The sequence below is a fragment of the Pleurodeles waltl genome, chromosome 4_2 (genome assembly GCF_031143425.1).
Source record: "Pleurodeles waltl isolate 20211129_DDA chromosome 4_2, aPleWal1.hap1.20221129, whole genome shotgun sequence".
Taxonomy (NCBI): domain Eukaryota; kingdom Metazoa; phylum Chordata; class Amphibia; order Caudata; family Salamandridae; genus Pleurodeles; species Pleurodeles waltl.
In genome coordinates this window covers 446767293-446782626 of record NC_090443.1, presented here as the reverse complement: position 1 = coordinate 446782626, position 15334 = coordinate 446767293, and the positions used below count along the sequence as shown (strand labels likewise).

General features: G+C 41.8%; 1 protein-coding gene across 3 annotated transcripts in view; it reads right to left on the bottom strand.

Annotated features, from left to right (window-relative positions):
* Positions 1 to 15334, bottom strand: part of GMIP (GEM interacting protein) — a 273982-nt gene that overhangs the window by 208869 nt on the left and 49779 nt on the right. For 2 of the 3 annotated variants that reach the window (XM_069231744.1, XM_069231745.1), the window contains exon 2: positions 4508 to 4651. In XM_069231744.1, the coding sequence (XP_069087845.1) occupies positions 4508 to 4651 (144 nt within the window). Of the gene's footprint in view, positions 1 to 4507; positions 4652 to 9752; positions 9820 to 15334 lie in introns of those variants that run through there. The other variant, XM_069231746.1, reaches the window with a different exon arrangement.

Genomic DNA, 15334 nt, shown 5'->3' with positions numbered 1-15334 from the left:
GAAGGTAAAAAACACTGAAGTGATTCTTCTCGGCAACTGCATCTGTGGAGCTCTATTAGTTATAGGAGCAATGCTCTTCAAAAAAGAACTGAAGTGCCTGTTAGTTCATCACTTCCACCTATGACAGGGGTAGGATTATATTTGGACTAATCTAAATCCACCCTCTCTCCACAAACTGCCACTGTTTCTCTACATATATGTGATATATTCTTAAATGGTTACACATTTGCCTTCTCCGGTGCAAGTATATCTATCTATCTATATATATATCTCTATATATATAGATAGATATATATATATATATAATTAGGTTACATTACATAAAATATCCAACCTTTGTCCCTGTATGATATGTACTAATTGCTCATGCTAGATTGTTCCAGTGTAAACCAATATGTCACCTACTGTTTTTGGTCCATGGTATATAAGATTTCAAATTAATAAATGTACAAGGATGATCCTGTATACATTGTCTTTCTTATCCTTGTCTCACTTGGTGACATCAGGGAAACCTTATCTTAACCATATGGGAAAACATTTTCTGCCCCTACTAAAGTTAATAGGGCAAGAACTGGTGGTCGGGGGTTTGACCCTTCAAGCAGCCAAAGCAAGGGGTGCGCTACTGGAAGATCGCTTTCCACTGGGGATCTGAAAAGGATCTTGAAATCCATCTGCTTTAATATGTTCCACCTCTTTGTCACTCATTGCCTAGTCTTTTGATGTCTTTATTTGGGGTCAGAAGTGATTTATAAATCGATGACAATGGAAGGTTCTAGGGAGTCATTCAGGGAAAAGACTCTGTCAAACCTTTGCGTAGTGCAGCTCTGGTGTAAGGATTTTCGGGACAAAATATTTTTTTTCCAATTGGACAGTCCCTTTCCACTAGCAGTAAAGTTATTTTAAGGCATTTGGCGCACTCAGGCACCTCCTTGTGGCCGCTTGTGGTAGTGTCATAAGATGTTTTCGTACCATTGCCTTAATAAAGCAGGAGAGTTACATTTTCTTTCAACATTGGGAACATACAGGATCTTTCGTTCGTCCTCCTGTGGTTGGGGAGACAATGAAGCATAGTCCCAGTTGTTCAGTGTGGGAAGTGCACAATGATGTCACTCAGTCACCAAAGAACAGATGGTAGAAGTAAGTCGTCTTGAGACACAGACAGATCATTAGAGCCATTCCTGATGAAGCCTGCCACACTAGAACAAGCCGGGTGCAGCATGTGACCCCCTAACCAAGCCCAGTTAAACATTTAAGCACAGATCTGCTATGCATATGTATGCACACACAACCCAACCTGAAGACTTGAAAAAAGCCATCTACATCATGCAAGACCCGATGGAAAGAGTAAAGATACCTAGACATCTCTGGCAAATACTACTGGAAAAGACAACCATTTATCAATGATACCTTTGTAAAGACAATGTAGGGTACCTGCAGACAATCCAATGGAACCTTTTTTGACAACTCCAAGTTCCATCCCCATCACAGAAGCCTTAGTTCAAAAGTCCAAAAGCTCGAACACACAAAACACCCTTATGGCTGGAAGCAAAGATGGACACCTCAGGAGCTGAAAATGTCAATATTAATCAAATTTAATTCCCAGACATTCTAGCAGCCCCACCTAAGGTGCCCCACCATCCAACTTGAAGTACAACAGAAAGGTCACTGCTTCTTATTCCTCAGGGTCTCCAGGGTCTCTCATTCTTCCCATGTTGATAAAATGGGGCCCACTGAATTGAGAATGATCCTTTATCAGTGCATAGTTAAGATTCACCTTGAGAAGGTGCCAATGTGGTATGCTGGTTTAGTTAAGCCGGAAGGATAGCTCAATGAGATGAATTTTCCCTGTTTCAACAATTTACAAAGTGGTAATCACCCAGTAGAAAGTCTGAATTGCGGCAGAGCAAACCCTGCCTTCCATCCTCCAGGAGGTCGGTAATTTGAGTACCATAAATTGGACAATAGTAACATCTATAATTTACAGCGCTTAGAAATGGCAGAAGTGCGGTATGAAGCGCTATATAAAAACACACTATTGCTAGTATGTGTTGCTTATTGTAATTCTCAAAATAGCATGAATGCAACAGACCTTGGGAAAACAATGATCAAAGGAGAAGGGGCGGATGCTATATCCCTGTAAATGAAAGGAAATTGTGGTACTATTAAAAAGGATTCTATACAAAAATTGCCCCAGCACACTTAGAAAAGTTCCCTGTGAAAGTGCCACCAACTGAGCACTTAAACCTTTCATCCTTGTGCAGTGCAGACACTATAGTGCGTAGTGTGTAAATAGTAGTGATGTGGAAAATTAACCTGACATGCCCTGGCCAGAGAATGTGCTTCCTTCTTGCTGTGGCATGTGTGCAAAACCTAACCAAACTTGGATACATTAATCCGGAGAAGGGCGGGAACACCTACACTAAGAAACATTTGGAGCACCATACAAGGACAAGGTCGGATCCTGTGACGCGGCCAGCTGCAGGCAGCAGGGAATGTTGTTCTACTGCCTAGAGTGCAGATGACTATCTGAGTATGACCTCCCCTAGAGTGGACAGCTTGTCAAAATATCAAAGTCCATAATACCAAGCTGCGCATATATCGACTCCACAATATCGACTACCGACATAATGTCAAGGTACTCATACGTAGGAAAGTATGGATTTGGTATTATTAATACCACATCTGCATATCTCGATGGCATGTTGGTACATGATGTAGGTGGATATTAAAAACTTGAAATTTTGATAGAACATCCTGCTAGTTAAGGTATATCCCCATCGTTATGTCCAAACTAAAGGTAACCAGAAATAGACGAGAATACCAATGTAAAGGTGAAATGGAAAGGAAAGAAGAAACACTGACATCTAGGGAAAGCGCCGTACAACTAGGCATGCGCTAAATAGGATAAACATGTACTTCCGGTAAAGAACACAAGACAACCTGCAACATTGAAGGGAACCTATCCTACCTGAAAACACTCAGTAGATTTGCACATTCCTCGGCAGTCGAAAGTCTGGGAAATATGAACAGTAGAAGTGAAACCTTTGGAAGGGGAGGTGGGGTGTCCAACAGACCCAGCTACTGGAATGACACCTTTGGTTAGAGCTGCATGTAGTCCAAACACCACTATTCGTTCACTCACATCGAGGCGCTTAGGCCAGTAGTGCTTCACACACATTGGTACATTCTTTGAGTGCTTATTGTCTGCGCGCCAAGGGTTAACAGGCTTTAATTGACGAATAATTAATGTACTACTACCTTTTAGGCTGGGAGCATTTGTGCCCTGTTACGAGGTTAAGGGGTCACTTTTCCTGCTGCTTTTGGGCTAAACAGATTATGTCGGGCTCTTGATCACCAGTGTGAGTCCTGTTGTGCTGCTGTGTGTGGTGATCCCCCCCAGGCCATTGTCGGGGGCAGGGATCTTCTCCAAGTCCACCTTTCTCTCACTTCTCTATGAAATATAGGTAAAGTAACACCGGTGTGTCTAGGAAGAGAAGCGTATTACATCACAGCTTTCATGAGGCAGCCCACAGGCACGTTTGCTTCTGCATGACCCACACAAACGTTTCATATTCCTTGCCAAATAGCAGAAAACAGACTACCCACAATTACCCCAGGTGCCAAGCACTGATTTATGTTTTAGGACCGAGGACTCAGAAAGCTTACCCTCATCTACTCAGGACAGAGGACACAGGGAGCTTCATTCGGGGCAGAGGACACCGGAAGCCCACTCGCAGCTGCTTGGAGTAGGTGACCCAGGTGACTTCTGTCAGCTGGTCACTGCATGAGGCCTAGAAAAATGTCTCACTGCTTTGTAGAGCTTGCAGCCCAGGGAAGCTCTCACTCAGTCACTCATGGAAAGCTCTCAAACGCCTGCTCTGAGCAGGAAAGCCAGAGGTGATCTCCTTCAGTGGTTGGGACAAGGATTATTCAAGGTAAATCATCTCAGTAGTCATGAAAGGATAAACATGGATCTGGACAAGACCATAAGTACACTCCAGTTACTATCACCCTCTACGACAGAGGTTCTTAAACCTTTGACTTCTGTCGATCCCATAGAATCATTACTGGCTTCTGGGAACCCCCAGTGAGTGATTGTTGGAAGCTGCTGACCCCCGGTGAAAGCAAATTGTTATGATTAGAACCTCAGTACAATACACAACAATACAAAAACAAATATACACTAAGCAAAATATTTTGTGTAATTCACAATTCAAATATAGAAAGATATTTCAAATTTTCAAACATGCTTTTTTATTAATATATACTTTATCAATTTTAATGTATTAATTTCAATATTTTATTTTGTAAAACAGACACAGACCGCCAGAGTAGGCTTCATGGACCCCTAGTGGTCCTCGGACCTCAGGTTAAGAACCACTGCTCCATGATACCAAAGACCACCCTTCTTAACACCAGTATTGGTTTCCAATGAAACCCTTTCTTCATCATAATAATCACTGTTTCAGAAGAGTGCATTGACACGTAGATAAGCACTGACACCTACCATTGATCTCCTCAATGAGGGAGGTTGTGGCCGCCTGAATGCCGGCAGCGTTCAGAGTGGGGTACTCGGCCAGGAAGAGGCATATGGCCTGCAGGAGCTGAGTGAGTTCCTCCTCCATTGCATTCTTAGAGGGGGGCACAAATCCTAGAAACAAAGACAAAAGACATCAGCACTGTTATTTGTCTGTTCTTTTGAGGGTGATTGTGCCCCTTCACTTTCCATTTTTAGAAATGAAATAAAGGCCCATTCATGTAATTAGCTTGTGTCATTTCTTCATAATGTTAAATTATCCATTTCACATGTTCATCTGTCCGAGAATCTACTTTAACTGTTGCTCTTTGCAAGGGTTTTCTCCCCCCTCTTTGCTTTGTTAGTTTCATGATGGTTGAGTTGTCTCGCTTAAGTCATGTCTATGCATCTAGGAGGTAAGGTCCTGCTTAAAAAAAGCAGATACAAAGGGATGGGTAATGGGGGGAGGGTAACTAGAGTGCCTCCTCATTCTGTGCTCTAATCTCCGGGTGACAATGTCACTAGCAGGCATCCGTTTTGGTAGACTGTCTCTAGACTTTACCTCAGATTTGAATCAAGATATGATCAAGCAATGACCCTGCAGATAGGTTGTGACACTCACAGGAACTGACTCTCCTTCTGAGCCAAGAACCACCAGCATTCGTCTGAGAGAAGTGACAAGCCTGGGGACAACCTCCCATCATCCTGTATTATACAGCAACCATAGCCTCTGATCACTCCTAAATCAGGCACCAAACCCCTTTCTGCTATTTCTACAAACACAATTCTGTCAAATCAATTTTACACATAGAATTTGACAAAGTAATTCTATGAGTTGTAAGCGTGCAGCTATGATTTTCATTCAGTGTCTACTTTCTGCGATTCTTAAAATTCTCAAAGACTATGCACTACAAATCAAAGCAAATCGTAGATTTTTGTGCATGGTGTGCACCTTGAATAGTGAAATCACAATATCAATAGGACAAAATATCGAAAGTAAAATATCAACAGCTAAGTAAATCTTGATTTTCTATACCTGACTCTACATATGGGTACATATGTGGTACATTAAGCTTCAAGGCACATATGTGTCAAGTTAGAAATAGTAAATCTCTAATTCCCTATGTGTACTCATTTTTTAATATTTTATCCTCGATATCCTGTCCTTGATATTCCTGTATCATGATATTTTTAGTGTCGATATTCAGCAGTACAACCTTGTGCATGTAATACACACACTTACATTAAGCTTTTAATGGAGTTAAATTTTTTTGTTTTTCTACGTGGAAGTACTTTTCGATGTGGATCAGTACTTTTGTACACACTCCTTTACATTTGGAGGTATTGGCTTATTTTTCACACAATTTGGACATTTATTGGAATATCTTGTACCCAAATTGTTGCCCTGTAATGAATAGTTGATGGAGAATTAACCCAAGTCAGTTAGTTATTCCCTCATTCTACCTTCTCACCTGTCAACAAGTCCTCTTTGTTCTATCAGCATGACAATCTCTTGAATAAGCAAATAATCATTTAATCCTTTTAGCTCTCCTTCGCTCCCCCAATATCATTCATTGGCCTTATGGTTAGCTGTGCCCTTAAAAACATAACATTAAAAATGTACCACATAAAAAGTTTAAGAAGCATTGGCAATACCAACAGATCTGGCTTCTATAGGAACGTGAGTCTTCACTCATTGATGGGTTTAGGCATTCAAGAAGTCATTATCACACAGGCAGTCTGTAACTCACAGATGGCACTCATGCAGCTACTCATCCACCCACTGACTCATTCTTGCATTCACCCAACTACACAAACTCAATAAAACACATTCATACTCAACAACAAATGCTTGGTGGGCATATGCTTGCAATAATAAATATAATTAAACATGGCAGCGGGTGGCTGTTTTTCAATGATATTGAACCTAGTGTATCGTTGATTTAAAGTTCCAGTATGGCTGTCACATGTTGACCATCTTGAAATGGTAAAACAATGATTCACTACAGAAGACACCATTTCATGGTAGTCACCTGATTTAAAGGCAGTGCTGCACTGAATGCGGATGAAGTAAGCAGCAAGGAAGTGAGCCGTTAGCACTGCCTGGGGAGTTGAAGTATGCTAAAAAAAAGGAAAGAAATGAAAGGGTACCTATAAAAGGAGAAAACGTAAAACTAAACATTTGGCCCACAAGACCTGGCACCGAAGTGGCTCCTTTTCAGGCATATGTGCCTATGTGTTTATTCAAATGCAGTCACTCACTACCCCAAGCTGTCCACTATCATGGATGAACACAGAGTATAAATAACCCTCACACAGACCTGTGGCAGATATATATATATATATATAGTAAAGTTATAGTTAGTTATAGTAATAATATCTTACTTTGCATTAAAAAAGAAAAACTTTAGAATTTCACTGAAAAAAACTGAGGTAAAAGGAAAGTTATAGTTAGCTGAAAATGTCCGTTAAAGCATTAACACATACTGTTTTAAAAGAACAAACCAGGTGAAAATCATGGTTATCTCAAGTAACTGTAACTCATGCCATAAAGTAACTATAACTCGTACCATTGCCATGCACTGCTAATGACATCACATATTACATCATTCATGACATGTTAAATGACATCATTGATAATATCACTAGAGGATCTGAAATGACATAATTGATAACAATACTGTGCAAGGCGGAGGCATGAGTTATAGTTGCTTTAGGGCTGCTCATTTATTACTCTGTTTTTTTCTTTCTTGGTTGCCCCAGTGCTCATCCAGGGCACCTGCAATATTTCAATATGTTGGGGGCTACGGGGCCCTGGCCGGCTGCCCTGCCGTCAGCTGGACATTCTTTAACTTTTTCATGGATGCCCTGATGCCCACCCGGGGCCCCTACAAGGCAACTTGGTTGGAGGGGCTGCGGGAGGGCCGCAGAGCCCATAGGGACCATCAGGACTGGGGACTCATTCCTCGAGTCTAATATGGCGGCCATCACATCTTTGTTGATCCGATCAACTGATATCTGCCAGATCAGCAGATCCTCTGCGGTGTGATATATACAACATTTTTGAGCCTTCATTTCTCAAAATTGCTGAACTGATTACACCAAATCACAAAAAAGAAGGTTTTCTGGGCCAAGATCTTGCTTTTACCAAACTTGGTATAGTTCCGTTCAGTTGTTTGGGCTGTAGCTGTGTCTAATCTTCCTATGGAAAAACGATTAGGGGGTCATGATTTTCGGACATTCCAGGGAGGAGTTTAGGTGGAAGAACATATTCTTTGGTCAGTTTTGTGATGACTTGTTAAATGGCAAGAAAGTTATTAGGAAACCCAAAAAATAATTTTCCTAGGCAAATATAGTCCTGGCTATAACTACCCAGTAGTAACACCGCTACTGGATCAAACATACATATGCAAATCTAGAGTGACGCTGATGTTGTAAGGTACTCTATACTGGAGCTGCTCGCCACCTAAATTTGGGAACTACCCAGAGTTCTCTCTTCTCTTTTGCATAATTTATGCATCACTCTAACCCTGGAAGGGTTTTGTTTTGACTTCTACTAGGTGCTCCCTTGTGTCTGGACAAAGATAAACCTCTCTGAAGAGCTATAATGATAGCAAAGCACACGTCAGGGGTTGCTTTTGCTCATTCCAGGGTGGCCTGGATGGTATTTTACCAATTCAAAGCTGTAATACTGTGCATGGAGTGGTGAAAGGCTTTTGTCATTTACAGCTCAGCAAGGATGGCACTGTGCTCATCCTATGGTTAAATACTTTGCTGTTTAAATGGCAAAAGACATTGTCACTTCCTACCTCGGCAAGGATGGAACTGTGCTAATCTATGCTTAAAAACTTTGAAAGAAATATAGACATTTGAGGTGAGCAAATCTCAAGTTGTGCTGGTGTTGTAGGGTGCTCTATACTGGAGCTGCTTTCTATCTAAATTTGAGAACTACCCGGAGTTCTCTCTTTTCTTTTGCATACATGCATGCATAAATATATATATTGTAACAACAAAACAAAATGCTGAGGCCCACTTCCAGTCGAATTCAAAGTTTTTATTCAAATAAAATAGCAGCTCCCCAGAGTCCTGACGCGCTATTTTAAAAAAAAATGTGAAATATACTCTGCAGTAGGAATATCAACACTATCAGTGCATTATGGTAGGTGTATGTTATTAGGAAGTCATGTGATATTTGATCTAAAAGCACTTGCCTCACAAACAGCTGAAACCATTTACCTATAATTAAGGCTTTTTTACCCGAAACGCGTCAGGTCTCTGGGGAGCTGCTATTTTATTTTGGATAAAAGCTTTGTATTCGACTGGAACTGGGCCTCAGAATTCTGTTTTGTTGTTACAATAGGAAACTCCACCTATCACGCTGGGGCCGCCCTTCAGGGTTGGAGGCCCTCTCTGGAGACTACATTTGGTGTCTATGTTGATATGTGGGGCATGACCCGCTGGCCTCCGTATGAGTAAAGGGCATTCATCCCGAAAATATTTATAAGCGGAGATGAGAAAGGGATGAAAGAGAGGGATTTGATCTTTCTTTTAGCAGCTTCAGACTTTCATGTGCTTTGTGAAATAAAGATGGCAGCAGTTCCGGTAAAGTGAGTTTTTCAGAAGAGTACACGGACTGTATCGAAAAACGTGACTAATGTATGATGACTTTTGATGCACTGGGATTATTGCAGTGGATTCAAATTATGGAGTTTGCAAAACGCTATTTTTACAAACAATGTAAAATATACTCTGCATTAGGAATATCATCACTATCAGTGTATTATGGGAGATATATGCTATTAGAAAGTCACGTGATATTTGATCTAAAAGCACTTGCCTCACAAACAGCTAAGGCCACTTACCTATGATTAAGGCTTTTTTAGCAGAAATGTGTCAGGACTCAGGGGAGCTGCTATTTTATTTTGGATAAAAGCTTTGAATTTGACTGGATCTGGGCCTCAGCATTTTGTTTTGTTGTTATAATAGGATACTCCACCTATCACGCTGAGGCCGCCCTGCAAGGTTGGGGGCCCTTTCTGGAAACTATATATATATATATATATATATATATATATATATATATATATATATATATATATATATATATACACACATACATACACACTAGAAGATGAAGGATCACAAGAAAACAACAGCCAGCCAGGGCAACAATCTGGATCCCAAAGGATACAATGAGTCAAAAGAAAATGTAATATCCAAGAAAGAGGTGTCTCACCAAAGAACAAAAATATATGTCCACTACAATGTTTCAGCTTCCGCCTTCCTCAGGTAGTAGAAGATGGTTTTCTCAGTGGCTGTACAGCTGACACTGGTGGATTTTCAAAAAGCATCATGAGTGAAGATTCCAATTGGAATGTGGAATTAATGCAGTCCTGAGAAATCTTCAGATATGCAGAAATCAGTTACCCAAGGAAGCACTTTTTTGAAGAAAACAGAAGAAACAAAAGTGGCAGAATCCAATTTGTGGTTGACTATCATCCATCAGCTCCCAACTACAGAAATATAATACAAACAACTTTTACCTTACTATCCTCTTACAAAAAATAGCAAAAGCTTTTTCCAAAAAAGCCAATCATTGCTTACTGCAGAGCTCACAATTTATGATTGCTTATTGTGAGAGCTGAACTTAAGCAAGCTGTAACAACTGCAGGAGTTCATTGCTGTGATTCTAAAATATGCATCACATGTTACAAACACAGATCACATTTTACAAAATCATTACATTAAGACCTATTGAATAAGCCAGCATCTTACATGTTGCTCAACATTCATTATTCATGTGATTCAGTGCCGACACCAAAGCTGTAAAAATAAATATGTAGGCCAAACAGTAAATGAACTCTGAATACAATTCAGGAACCACAAATCGCAATAATTAACAAGAAACTTGACCAGCCTGTAGCCAATCTTTTAACCTTGTGGACCATTTGCTATCAGATTTGAAGTTTTTCCTTTTAGAACATGTCTTAAAGGAAGAACTACTGCACATAAGAGAAAACTTCTGGATGTACTGTTTAAAATCACTGCATCCAGATGGACTGAACATCACTGGCAATACCACTTGATTTCTGCATATCTGACGAGTTCTCAGAACTGCATTGATTACACATTCCAATTGGAATCTTCACTCATGATGTTTTTTGCAAATCCTGCAGTGTCAGCTGAGCTGCCACTGAGCAAACCATCTTGTACTACCTGAGGAGGGCAGAAGCCGAAACGTTGTATGGAAATATATTTTTGCTCTTTGGTAAGACCATCTGTTTGAGTCACCTCTTTCTTGGATATATAAATATATATGTAGATAGATATAAATATAGATATAGATAGATATTTAACCAGTGGCAGTCGCCACTGGTTAGTTATATTTAGGAACGTGTTTCCATAATAAATGCATTTTTTGTGTTGCTAAGAACTTTTGATGAATCTCTACAAAGAATCTCCACAATACTTTCCAAAAACATGCTACTTTTTGACTAGTTTGTGCATGGAAAGTTTTGGGGTGATTCACCAGGCCGAGAAAATGGGGGTACCAAAATGTGCTTTTCCCATTTATTTTTCCATATGAACATTAGCCACAGCTACAGGTAAAGCTGCCGAACAGATTCACACCAAATTTGGCAGAAGAGTAGATCTTGGTCCAGAAAGAGTGCTATTTGTGTTTTATTGTAACACCATTCAGTAGTAGAAAAAATGGTATAGATCATGCCACGTAGGATTGGCGGAGCCGACAGAGCTCATCCTAAGATCTGATTGGCTGCCACCACCTCAATCAGGAAGTGGTGGCAGCCATCTTACGACTTGGGACTCAGAAAATTGCAAACAAATACACATAAGGGGGCAGGATACAGATACCTTGGTCCCCTACGCCTGCTGTTGGTGTCCCTCTGGGACCCTGCCTAGGGCCAAAAACATTTTTTTTATTTTGCCTCAAATTTGTAGAGGATTCACAAATTTGCTGCAAAAGTTTTTTTAAAGCATGGGCTCCCACGCATTGAACAAAAAACCTCGGGTGAGCCAGGGCAGGCAGGAACAAGCCACATTTTGTGAAGGGGGAGGGGGGCATATGGCCTCCATCCCCGAGCCTCCATGAGGCCCCTGGGACCCCATCCTCGGAGCCATTTTTTTATTAAAGGGAAGGGAGTCCCACCAGAGCCATACAATGGCCCCAGGGCCCCCACCCCTCCCAGGGCCAGCTCAGTGACCGTGTCCTGGGGCCCCCAACCCCTGGGAAACCATTCTATTTTCCTGCTTTCTCCCACCGGGTGGGAGTACAAAGCTGCACCCTCCTGGTGAGAGAACAAAGCATTTCTCTGCCCACATTCTTAGGTGGGGGAATACTTTCATTGCTCCCATCCCATAGGAGCAAAAGAAAACTGCTCCTGCGAGGTTGGAGCAATGCCAGCTCCTGCTGCACCGTGATGGGTGCAAGCAGGTGAACTTGCAGGGGTGGGGGCCCTGGATCTCACCCCGCATCCCCCAACGTGGGACAAGCTTTGGGGTGCCCCGGGTGGGCACCGGGCACCTGACTTGAAAAACCAAAAAAAAATAGCTCTAGTTGTGGCATACCCCAGGTGGGCACTGGGCATGCCACTTTATAACAAAAGACGGCAATGCTGGCGGGGCTGAAGGAACACTGGGCGTTCCCCAAGGCTTCTTATAAAAAAGCAGTGAGGGCCAGATTTAACAAAAAATGACAGTGCATGGCACTGTGCCAAATTTGGCAGTGTCACGCACCGTCACTTTCAAAATGCAGGGATGCCCCATATTTAAAAGAATATGGCGCACCCCTGTGTTTCCCTGTGTGCTGGCTGTGTTGAGGAGGGGATTGTTTTTGTACATGAAGGAACACCTTCCTGCACAAAAACAATCTTAAATGGCAATTTGCTCTTTCTATGTGTGCTGCAGAATGCAGCACATACAGAAAGAGCAAAAAACCAGGAGAAATGAAAGCATTTCTCCTAGTTGTGCCCTGCTAACGGTTAGATTTTGACGCTGTCTCAGGTTTATGAAAACTTGTCAATCTGAGGCAGCGTCAAAATGCAATGAGTGTTGCTGTGGCATGCCCACAGCAACACCCATTGTACGCCCCTTCCACGCAAAGTGCTGCGTGTGAAGGAGCAGTATTTACAAGGTGACATTAAGCCACAAAAAGTGGCTTAAAGCCATCTTGTAAATACGGTGCAGTGCATAGCGCCACTGGAGCGTCACTAAAAGTGACTCTTCGGTGGCGCTATGGAGCTCTTAAATTTGCACATGAGTCTCCAGGGTGGGACCGAGAAGGACACTCAGAAAAAATAAAACACAAAAATGAATAATACATGAGCAGCCATAGCCGCTCATTTATTATTCACTGCTCTTTCAAGGAGTGCCACATAATGCACTGGGAGGGCTACATACATATATTTTGTTTTTGGTGATGTCCCTAGAAGGGGCAGGGACATAACCAACTTTTTTTTTAATGTTGTGCAGAGGCTGGATGGAGATCTGGAGCCCACCAGCCCCCCACTAAACACTAGAAAAAAACATAGGTCTTCTGGCTGATTGAAACTATGACTCCGGGAGAACTTACCATTTGTTTCTAATGCATTTCCCATGCTTGAGCTTCTGCTCTACAGCTGGGATTGCAGTGCTACCAATAGGCTTGTTAAGTTGCTTGGGTTAAAGATATATCACATAAAATACAAGCCCTTCATATGGTTATATTTACCACTGCATTTTGGGGCTTAAAACGTGAAAAGGTAGAACAGAGATATATTTGTTTTATTTTTTTCTTGAAGAAAGAAGCACAGACATATAGTTCAATAAAACGTCATTGAATATTTTTAATTTGTTATTGAAATGTAGATTTTATTAAAATTATTGGTAATTTTTGGAGAAAAATGATAGATCTGCTTTACATGTAGGGTGGTATATATAAGGTGAGTGTTGGGTGTGGGGGTGAAAGAGGAGGGCGAAGTTTGACTGTCTGTGGGGGTAGGCCATGAGAGCTGGCTGCAGGCCCTGTGGCCATCCACCCACTGCACATCGCTGAAGTCTATATGCAGTGTGGGGTTGGCCACCCACGAGGGTTGGTGGCCAACCTCACGCCACGCAGGGCCAAAGGTTGGCTTTAAGTATGGTAATAAAATATACTTTATGTTAAAAACAAATAGAAATTCACAGAAAAACCGAAGGTTAAAGTAAAGTTATAGTTATATGAAATTATCAGTAACAATGTTGTGTTTTAAACTCTAAAAAAACACAGAAATTCCCCAGTTGTAGTTTTCGTAAGTAACTATATTTCGTGCCCTAGAGCAACTATAACCAGGGCCACTGGAATTATGCGATTATGTGGTTGTGGCGATTTACGCATAATTATAGATTTGCTATATAATTCATCATCTGCCGCACAATCTGCAGATTTTAACAAAAAAAAAAATTCTAGCTCCAACAGTTCAAAAGTTACTAAAAATGAATCAACATGTGTTGCAGCACAGTAGAAGGCCCTTTCCAAAGCTGGGCTGTTTATCTTTTTGTTGTGTGTTGCTATAGTTAAGTGTTAAACTGATACTAACAAGGTCCAACCAATGGCCATACAGTGTTACCTAGTTAAAAAATGACAAAATAATGAATAATGAAAATAATGAAGTAGTACTATGACAAAATGTGCTGCAATATGCTGCCTAATTTTCCTCTTCTTGCTGTATGATTTACTGAATCCTGTTGCATAATTTTGGGCCTCTCCTGAGGCATAATTTCAGTGGCACTGACTATAACTTGCGCACTCGTCATGCACCGCTAATCACCATACATAGTACATCACTCATGACATGTTCTACGACATCATCGATATCACTGCAACATTTGTAATTAAATTATTGAAGAGAAAAGAAACTGTGCATGGTGAGGCCCTCATGTGTTTTAAGGGGGAGGGGACCATGTGCTACCCTCCCAGAGTCTTAATAGGCCCTCGGTACCCAATTCCCCAGGTCCTTTTTTTTCAAAAGGGAGGAAGAGCCAAGAGGCCACCCTCATCGAATCTTATTAGGCCCTGGTGACCCCATCCCCCAAGTCTGTGTTTTTTAAAATTAAAGTGGAGGGGCGGGGCGCGTGGTTCCCCTCTTTGAGCCTTACTAGGGCCTGCAGACTCCATCCCCCAGGGCCACTACTTAAAATAAAAGGTAGGGGCTGCTCAGCCATCTCCCTAAGTGTTCTTAGACCCTGGGGACCCCAAGGCCACTACTACAACTAAAGGAGAAGTGGCTGCATGCCCCCCTTGCTGAGCCTTCTTAGGCCCTGTGGTGCCCATCCCCTAGGACTTTTTTTGATGAAAGGCTAAAGGCACTGCATGGGTCCCCTCCCTGATCCTTTTTTGGCCCTGGGGACCCCATCTTCCAGGACCACTCCTGCAATTAAGGTGGAGGGAGGCAGAGTAGCCGAGTGGCTCCTTACCTAAGCCTTGTTAGGTCAGGACAGGGAACTGAATCCCCGAGTCTGGTAATGGCTGCCAGCATCGTATTTCTGATGTTGCTGGCAGCCAATCAGAGCTCCTTCTCCCACTGGAGTCTGATTCCTGCAGAAGTAAGATGGCCCAAGGGAAATAAAGTGCCCTTAGCCAATCAGAACATTCCATTTTTGTATTGGTGCTCCCTGTGACCCAACCGTCCAGATATACAAGTACTTTTTAACCTTCATTTCTCAACAACTACTGGCAGGATTTACATGAAAGCAAAAAAATCACAATCTGTGGACCAAGATCTAGCTTCCTGCCAAATTTTGTGAAGTTACGTTCAGCATCTTTTGCTGCAGCCCTTCTTA